At 38.5% G+C, this 9899-nt stretch overlaps 1 protein-coding gene and 1 long non-coding RNA gene across 3 annotated transcripts in view; one reads left to right on the forward strand and one right to left on the reverse strand.

Moving 5' to 3' along the window:
- Nucleotides 1–1700: 1700 nt before the first annotated feature.
- Nucleotides 1701–6593, reverse strand: LOC144240819 (uncharacterized). The gene is made up of 4 exons (XR_013337858.1): nt 6462–6593; nt 6006–6120; nt 2698–2848; nt 1701–1758 (listed from the first exon to the last, which is right to left on the reverse strand). It is a non-coding gene; the product is annotated as an uncharacterized LOC144240819 (long non-coding RNA).
- The window catches only part of BEST3 (bestrophin 3), a 35757-nt gene continuing 30538 nt past the window's right edge, over nt 4681–9899 (forward strand). The window contains exons 1-3 of one of the 2 annotated variants that reach the window (XM_077775234.1): nt 4681–4832; nt 8221–8315; nt 8778–9011. In XM_077775234.1, the coding sequence (XP_077631360.1) occupies nt 4681–4832; nt 8221–8315; nt 8778–9011 (481 nt within the window). Of the gene's footprint in view, nt 4833–8220; nt 8316–8777; nt 9012–9899 lie in introns of those variants that run through there. The other variant, XM_077775236.1, reaches the window with a different exon arrangement.

Raw genomic sequence — 9899 nt, forward strand, 5'->3', positions numbered from 1 at the left:
GTTTTCCTCTGGGCTTTCTCTCACCACCCTTCCTCTGCATTCCACTTTCCCAACCCCACCACCAACAGCCATAATAACTCCAAACTGGTTCCCTGTTTATAGTCCCTGCCCATTTAAATCCCTCACATTCTCTTCTCACAGACTCCCCTTTCTACAACACAGATTTTTTTCAAGCCCTTTTCCTATGCAAAAGTGTTTACGATTTATTGTTCTCCATTTAATAATGTCCACAAGTCTGAGAGTCAGAATAAAATTCTCCAAATTTTCTGGCCTTGGAATATTTATAAGTATTCTCTGCACCCAACGTGGGGCTCAAAATCACAACCCCGAGATCAAGAGTCACATGCTCTTCCCAATGAGCAAAACCTGGAATATTTATTTGAATGCAAAGTTTTGCATGCACATGACCATGTTCAACCAAGCACTCAAAATAAATATGGCAAAGATTTCTCACATCAATGATACAAGTATAAAAGCTTAAAATGAATGTGGGGCTTTTTCATTTTTTTTAATGTTTTATTATTTACTTTTGAGAGGGGGGAAGAGCAGAGAGAGAGGGGGAGACACAGAATCCGAACCCACTCCAGGCTCTGAACTGTCAGCACAGAGACTGACACAGGGCTCCAATCCATGAATCATGAGATCATGACCTGAGCCGAAGTTGGAGGCTTAACCAGCTGAGCCACTCCGGTGTCCCTATATGTTGTTTTAACTTTTAATAAGCGTATGTTACTTTCAGAATCTGGAAAATGTCTATTTTAAACAAGAAACTTAAAGTTTTCTTCAAAAAACCATATAAACAGTAAACTTTGCAATTTAGTGTTTGTTGGATATTTTGAAAGAAGCTATAATGGCTTGTCCCCTCTAATGAGATAATTTCTCAATGGCATCCTTTGGTACGTGTTAGAAATAGCAGCCAGACTCAGAGCCCAATAATGGGAGTTTGTTCATTTAATCTAGTCATTATTGACTAACCTGCATCTAGAACGTGATCTCAGCCATTAATTAGTCATTTCTCAAAAAAGCCTGATGGGAAATATGAACATCATTAACCTTGTTTAAAAGCGAGACCAGCCAACAGTGCCCCAAAGATGAGGCGGACTCCATGGTTATGCAGTCATGACTGCTGGGAATCATGCCATGTTTCAGGGCCACCACACACCCAGTAAGAGACATAAAAGTGGGAGGTTTTTTTTTAATGTTTATTTATTTTGAGAGAGATAAAGAAAGAATCCCAAGGAGGCTCTGTGTCATCTGTACCGTGAAATCACAACCTGAGCCTAAATCAGGAGTTGGTCACTTAACTGACTGAGCTACCCAGGAGCCCCCATGGGTGAGAATTTTTAAAAATACCTCCCAGGTTTCTATTTCATCAGCACTTGGGTTTGGATTTGCTCAAACTCTATAGCATTGATCAGTCTTGAAAACCTTGATAAATGCAACATCAGGTCTATCCAACCACTTTTCATGGCAACCAAATAGAAAATATGTGCTTTTAAAATGTTCACAAATTCAAATAGATAAACAAATATGTAAAATGTTCATAAGTTCTCCCAAATGTACCAAAAGAAGTATCATAGTGACAAGATGATAATCAAATGACAGATGCATATTAAACATCCATTATACACAGGGCTTCATGCTGGAACTATGAACAGGGATGAAGGCAAGAAATCAGACACCACAACTCTGTCTTTGCTCTAAGGTACTTACAGTTTGATAAAGAGACCAGGCAAACGCATATAAAACTTTAGAATGCTGTAAAAAAAAAAACAAAAACATTTTAAATGTACATATTCTCAATTTTAGAATAGTATCTTTTTTTCTCTCTTCTTTTCTCACAAAAATATATGTTTTTTGTAGTCATTTTAGTTAAGCTTAAGTTGCATTGCTTGGTGCACACATCACTTTAGAAGAATGCAAAGTCTCCAGGAACTGACCCTGAAATTATTTATTTCATTATCTAAAGAATGTCAATGAACCCTCTTTCAAGAAGGAAACTGTGGAAGTCGTTTTGAATAATTTAAAATTTTTCCTAGCTGACATGGAAGGACAACAAATGTAATGAATGAATCAGTGTGTTATTTTCCACTACACTGTCATCACACATAATACTTTTCTATGCTCTTTTGAGACACGCGTGCGAGTGTGCGCATGCACACACACACTGAAACATGCAAGCTTGTTGCTTTTAATGGAGGAGCATTCTTAATACCTCTCAAACGAGAGAAAATTCTTATCTGCCCCAGTTTATAGCTTCACAACAACTCATTCTTCATTTTAAGCACACACAGACTGTCCTAATTCCCTTCTTTGACCAGTGGAGCCTCTTCAGAACCCAGTAGGGGAAAATGGATCTTTCTCCCTTGATCCCAGGGTAGAATCAAAGTGAAAGTAACAGACTTCAATGGCCCAATCTCCTTCACGTCACCTCCGACTTCTCATTCAAAGGGGTACTTTGGGCGGCAGGTGGAGTTATAATTATAGATGAGAAAAAAAGCTACATCAGCAGCTGTTGCTACTGTTTGTTCCCGGCTATAACTGTCATCAGTGGGCAAACTGGCATAAACAGGCCTCCACAAGTGGAAAAACATTCAACTCCCGTACGTGTCACCCTCTGGGTCTTCTCGGTGGCCAGGGGAGGAAAGAAAATCTGACTGTGCATGAGCGAACAGTGAAGCCAAAAGCAACACGGACCTGAGGGCACCTCTTCAGGGGGAGCCTGAAATTGGAAGATTTCCTTTCCCATCGGAGACTCGAAACCAGAGAAATAGGTTAGTGCACAAAGAGTATATCGATGCGTTTTAATTCTGACCTCTCCTCTATCTGATCTTCATTTTTCTGATGGCTGAAATGGAAGGGTAAACAGTTAAATGAAAAAAAAAAAAGTTGAGGACTGTTATTTAAAACGATGCTGTCCACGAGAACAAATTATAAAATGGGCTTAATTTATTAGCCTCCTCTCCCCCAGTTTCAGCTGTACTCACATGACACAGAGAGGTGAAGTAAAATGGAAAAACCAAACTGGCTTTGTGGCGTGATTCCCATCCTCTCGTAATGCCGCTCACTTATGCCAAAAAGCCCTGGTGTCTTTACTAAAATCAGTGATGCCGAATGCTTAAGTTTGTGAACATAGTGCCAGTTTTATTTCTTTAGGGAAATGAGGCAAATTAGAATTCGATTGTTTTCCCACCGCTGAAGAAAGACAGAACATTTTCTTGTTTAGCTAAATGGTGGGTTGCAGGCCACTTCATATAAGACATCTGCTAGAGGTTTCTTTCTTGCGTTTAGCCCAATTCTACCTCAGACCTCCATAATTTCCATCTAAGTAGCTCTGGAAGACTCTCCTCATAGATTCTTTCGCAACAGAAAAGATTTCAAAGAAATTTCATTTTCTCTGTATATGCTCCATGTTAGAAAGTGGTGGTACAGGATTTTCTTTTTGTTTTTTTAATTTTTAATTTTCTCAAGTTCATTTTATTAGCAAAAAGTGCGAACTGTTTTGAACAAAAGCAAACTGTGAGTCACAGCATTTGGCAAGACATTAGACTTGGAAAAGCAAACAATCTTCATTAAGTAAAATATAAGTAGGGGAGATGCCTCTCACATGTATCATATTCATGCGTCTTCAGTTGTCTCTTACCAACTTTCAGTATATTTTGTCACGAATGGGATAGCAGCTCAAAAATCCAGGAGCACAATGGAAAGCTTGGCAATTATTTTGGGCTAATTGAGTATGAAAGTAAACATTGTACCACAGTTTCAGGTGGCACAGGATTTTCAAACGAAGATTAGTTCAGGGCCGTCTCAGAACCTTAATGTTTGATATCTTGTTGAAAAGCAATGGAACGTGAGAGAACTTGCTGAAATTAGGCATGGGGGTCCAGTTCCCATTCTACTCGTGTCTATGGAGCAGATCCAAGTGGAGAGAACCCTAAATAATGACATTACTTTGGTCAGCTCCAAACAGAAAGAGAACCTCCCGAAGCCTTTCATACGTGACTTCCTGTGGGAAGTGTGCCTTCTGTGCTATCCCTGTGGCCTTGCCTTTGAAGTGTACACGGTGCTAACCGAGCACTCGGACCTCCACTAGAGAGATACCCGCATCCAACTAACACCACCAAAAGTGACCCATCAGTAAAATTCCCTGAAGAGCCTTGCTTCTCTTCAATAACATCTCCTGATTTCTAAGAGAGCCGTAAGTTCCCCTTAGGAAATGTAAGGGTGAAATAAATACCTCTTTACCTACTGTAGCAAATAAAGACCCAATCAGTGAGTATGACCAGTGCATATCAATACCCTAAGTCTTCCCATGGATTAAGAAAATACATGACAGGCGATTCTACAATATTTCATATATCATATTCATTCATTCATTCAAATATTACTAAGTAAGGACTATAAAACCTGAAAATAATATTTATAAATTAAAGCAAGTACTACTAATACTCCTTCTGGAGACTACTTTCCTCCCCTTTTCTACCAAAAGATTTAACATGGAGGTGTTGGTTATCTCTAAATTCCAGATGGTTTAAACAGAGAAAGGCAAAGTGGGGAGATGGTTGACTGGTTATGGCTTGGGTTTTCTTTGAGACATGGATTTATGCTCAATCTTAAACATTGCTTTTTACTTGTGTTTTGTCTTCTTGCTCTTCTAGAAAAAAAAAAAAGCTATCCAAGATGACTGTCACATACTCCAGTAAAGTAGCAAATGCGACTTTTTTTGGATTTCATAGGTTACTCCTCAAGTGGAGAGGCAGCATCTACAAACTACTGTACAGGGAATTTATTGTCTTTGCTGTTTTTTACACGGCAATAAGTTTGGTGTACAGGTACCTTCCTTTGCATGTCTCTTTAAATGGCCATGAAATATCATGTACAAATACAGTCTCAAAAATCTGAGCCTTGGGTTGCCGCTGACTTTTGCCTTATGTAATCTCCTCCTTTGCATGATCCTCTCTTGTGTTCTTCATCTCAGGACAGGGGATTTTAATCCACACTTAACTGTGCTTAGGGATGTTATGTAGCCTCTATCATGTTCAGGTGGCCCTCATTCCAGCTCCATGTGAACTGATCACAATGAGATACTAGGTATGTGCCAGAATTTTGCTGGAGGCATAAAATGGCAGATTTGTTACTTAACTCTTCACTCAGTGATGATTTTGAATGACAAAGGCCATGGGCAAATAATCGCCTGTGCCTCTCTTCGCTGTGTCATTGATAGTTTGAATTTGTGATGTGGTAGCTTATAGCCACTACTAACTACGTAATTAACATGTTCTCGAAGGGTGTGTATCAGGTGACTTTCCTTTCTTTTGCCTGGAATGACAAGATTTCATTGGCAGGATGGTGCCAAGGCCTGAGACCGAATTTATTTTATCTTCTGAGTGAGGGCATATTATGTTCACAGCAGATGTTTATTCTTTATAACATCACAACCTAAGCCTGTCAGATTGACAGAAAACTTGAGCAAAATCATGTCTAAGAAATACTCTCATGACTAAAATTATAGTCTTAATAAAATTTTATCAGTAGTACTTATGAGAAGCTTTATGAGTTTTTTTAACTAATTTTATTTTATTTTTTTAAATTTATTTATTTATTTTAAAATACTTTGTTGCCAAGTTAGCTTACATACAGTGTATACAGTGTAGTCTTGGCTTCAGGAGTGGATTCCTGTGATTCATCGCTTATATACAACGCCCAGTGCTTNGTATTTCAGTGTCTCTTATGGTTTGCCTACCCCTCTGTTTGTAACTTATTTTTCCTTCCCTTCCCCTATGGTCCTCTGTTAAGTTTCTCAAATGAGTAAAAACATGGGATTATCTGTCTTGCTTTTTTTTAAATTAAAATTGATGCCATATATTTCTACTCTGGGGGAAGTTAAAACTTAAAATAGAAAAGCTAAAGGTTTTTGAGGCTGTATTTCCCCCTTTTCTATGTATTCAGTTTGTTCTTTCTCTCCCGCACACTGATGAACAACTATGTATTATCATTGTTCTTACCTGCCTTCTTCTTTGCAGCAACAGGACTCCATCTGAACAAGAGGGACAGTAATTTGGCCAGCTGAAATTGTCAAAAATAGAATAGGCAGGGCTATTTTGCCACATGTCAAAATATCTGTAAAGGAACATTAGGGGTTTTATTTAAAAACTTCGAATTATTTTTCAGATGTGTCTTATAAATACGATATTATTTTGACAATTTATGTTTGTGTCACCTAATCCTTCAGAATATGAAATGGTGGAAGACACATGACGTTTCAGAAGAATTGTCTCATTAGGTTATTTTTACTAATGTGAGTTTATTGCTGCTACTGCTGCTCAGGATAGAGCAGCAGTTGGAGCAGATGCATCGTGGCCAAAAATGCTCCACGGGGCCTCCACTCTGGCTCCGATATCTCACTTCTACCCCACACAGTGGTATGCACGTATTTTTTCTCAAGACCAAAGAATGCTTACAATTACAACAATGGTCAATCGTGCAAGTCATTCTTCATTTTTGTAAAGTTCAAGTAGAAAACCTTGTTAAAATAGCTGCTTAATCTTGATTGAAGGTTCACCAACTAGCATAGGTTGAGTTTATCAAGAAAGTCAAACACACCTGTAGAAAAATATAAACATAGTGTCATTCTCGTGTCTATTAATCATCCTAAGTTTTAAAATTCTATTATAAGCACATAATTATACTTAGCAAAAATCATAAGACAACACCAGAATTCACTGCTTTTGATTATACCTCTTTTTATTTTGGGGTGAATTCGATAAAATCACCATTTTAGTACTTTCTAGCTAGTAAACTTTCTATGGAGCTATTAACTAAATATTTTTCCCTTTGGCCGTTATTAATAATAACCACCACTTCGTAATCGAAAAAGTATGACACTCTATATTCAGTGGTTTTATGTAGAATATATTATTTAATCTTCATACCATTCCTAACACATAGGCTTTATGACCCCATTTACAAGTGAAAAAAACTGAGGTTCAGAGAGATTTAAAAATATGTTCCAAGTCTGAATCTGTAAGTGTCAGATCTGGGATTCAAACCTGGCTTCGTCTGACCTTAAGGTCTGTGCTTTGTGCATTTAAATCCCCTTTGACCATTTCCATTTGAGTATCAGAAACTGTTCTGGCTGTGACTTGTCATTGGCATGACCTTGATAGGCCTGTGCAGCTGAATAAGAGTAAGCTGAGTAAGAATTTCTGAAATCCCCTCAAAGCCAAAGCAGGAACTCCAAGACCACCCTGCGCCCCAGACTCCCGTCAGTACTAGCTCTTCATGTGTAGTCTGATTGGTTTACTGTTACCTCATAATCCCCCTGCTTCCTTTATCAAAACTCCACTGACTCAGACAGGCCTTTTGACATAGGTTGTAGTGGATCTTTCCAAGGGATTTCTTCCTCTCTTGGAACAGCTGTGCTCCTTCATTTATGCAAATTCATTTCCGTTGCTTCTCCTTCTAGAAGTTGACCGTTATGATTAACCTGCCTTGAGACATCTCTCCTGACTCTAAATTCCCTCCCTATAACATAAATATCAATAACAATTCCATTAAATGAACTTATGTTTAGCAATACCAGAAAAATGGATTTTGGTCCTATCTATAATTTAAATTTTGATATTTATATTATGCAAGTACAAACCCACCAAATTACTCCTTGTTGTTATGTTATTTTATATCTTAAATAATTACAGGCTTTAAAATAAATGTCTATAAACTCCCTTGAAGTACAACACATGTAATCAAGAATGTGCTAAGTAGCATACTTGTAAGATCAAGATATCAAGTTTAGGGTTATTATTTAACAACTACTTATAACTGTAGTTCACTTCATCAAGACACTCTTTTTTTAAGTATACCTGATTAATAATTGAAAATTGGGCTCTTTAATGAGGTATTGAATATAAATCCAATATATTCATCATATAAAAGTTTAAAATATAAAGTATTTAAAAATAAAAGTTAAATAAATAAATAAAAGTTAATAAACCCTACTGTCTAATGGCCAGTCACATTTATGTACTAAAAACATTGGTACTTGAAACATTCAACAATTGAAAAACTTTTGAGATATCTCAGCTTAGGGAGAAAAAACATTATCGCTTCTTAAAAAAAATTACAATGATTTGTGCTTAATTGTTTGCACTGAATATCACTTGCAAAGCAGGTGCAGAAGTATAATATCATAAAGGGCTGTGCATTTTATTTTTGCTCCAGATTGTTACTTACAGGAGCCCAAAAACGTTACTTTGAAAAATTATCAATTTACTGTGACAGATATGCTGAACAAATTCCAGTAACCTTTGTGCTTGGTAAGTATAGGTCACATGCAGAATGCAGCCACACAGCTGTCTCCATTAGGATGACATTGATGACGCTGCATGGGAATGTTTCCAAGCTGAGAGGCATGCCTGAAAAGCCACCGCTTGCAATAGAACCAGAATCATCCATAAGGTTTACCTTCAGGGCTGCTTTCGCTAAATTAACACCAAACAAGTTTGAGGTAATAATTTGCTAGTGTACAATTAAGCTTTCTCTTCACTAACTGTCTATTTTTGCCACCAATATTTGAATTCTAATACCCACTTACTGGGTGCTATGGCATCGCCAGGCACAAATTACATTTTTTTTTTGGAGGGCAAAATCATAATTTATGGATAACAACATATTTTTACACCGTGATCCCTAAAGAGGCTGAAAGTCTGCTAAACGCATCAGTGTCAACAGCTTGTCTGCTATAAGAAATTGCCTTATAGCTTTCTGTTACTTTACAGGGTTTTATGTTACTCTGGTAGTGAACCGATGGTGGAACCAGTTTGTGAATCTGCCCTGGCCAGACAGGCTGATGTTCCTCATCTCCAGCAGTGTTCACGGAAGGGACGAGCATGGGCGCCTGCTCAGAAGGACACTGATGCGCTACGTCAATCTCACTTCTCTGCTCATCTTCCGCTCGGTGAGCACGGCTGTGTACAAAAGGTTCCCAACGATGGACCATGTGGTTGAAGCAGGTATTGTAAATAACTCTTCCCTCCATGGACTCCTCTCACCTAGATGGAAACCTTCATAATTCCTTTGAAAATGTCTTTTATTTATTCATTCACTCATGAAACATTTACTGATTACGTCCTGTGTGCCAGATACAGTCTTAAGAAGCAAAGATGAATAAGACATAGTTACTGCTCTGGAGAAGTTTCCCTGGGCAGGGTTGGGGGGTGGCGGGTGGCAGGGCAAAGGAGGGAAGGAGCAGTCAACTTCAAATTAAGTGGCAGAGTCGCTAGCCTTTAGGTAAATATGCCATAGTAAAAAGTATCATATTTGTTAAACCATCTTTAGTATTATCTGATCTTTTCTTTTTTTAATGTTTACTTATTTTTGAGAGAGAAAGAGAGACAGAGCATGAGCGGGGGAGGGGCAGAGAGAGAGGGAGACACAAACTCTGAAGCAGGCTCCAGGCTCTGAGCCGTCAGCACAAAGCCCTCCGCGGAGCTCGAACCCACGAACTGTGAGATCCTGACATGAGCTGAAGTTGGAGGCTTGACCGATTGAGCCACCCAGGCGCCCCTATTATCTGATATTTTCTAGCACCTTATAGTTTATCCATTTTCATAAATATTATTTCATTTGGATCTAAGAACTAAAAACATGGGAAAGGTAAGAAATAGATTCAGAGGGGTTGTGACCCAGGGCGCCTGGGTGGCTCAGTTCGTTGAGCATCCGACTTCAGCTCATGTCATGATCTCACGACTCCTGAGTCAGAGCCTGAAGCCTGCTTCAGATTCTGTGTCTCCCTCTCTCTCTCTCTGCTCCCCCACATCCCCAGTCACGCTCTGTCTCTCTGTCTTTTAAAAAAATTAAAGAAAAAAAGAGAGAGGTTGTGATCAGCCCTGGGCAACTAG

Source organism: Crocuta crocuta, unplaced genomic scaffold, assembly GCF_008692635.1.
Source record: "Crocuta crocuta isolate KB4526 unplaced genomic scaffold, BGI_CrCroc_1.0 scaffold97, whole genome shotgun sequence".
Taxonomy (NCBI): domain Eukaryota; kingdom Metazoa; phylum Chordata; class Mammalia; order Carnivora; family Hyaenidae; genus Crocuta; species Crocuta crocuta.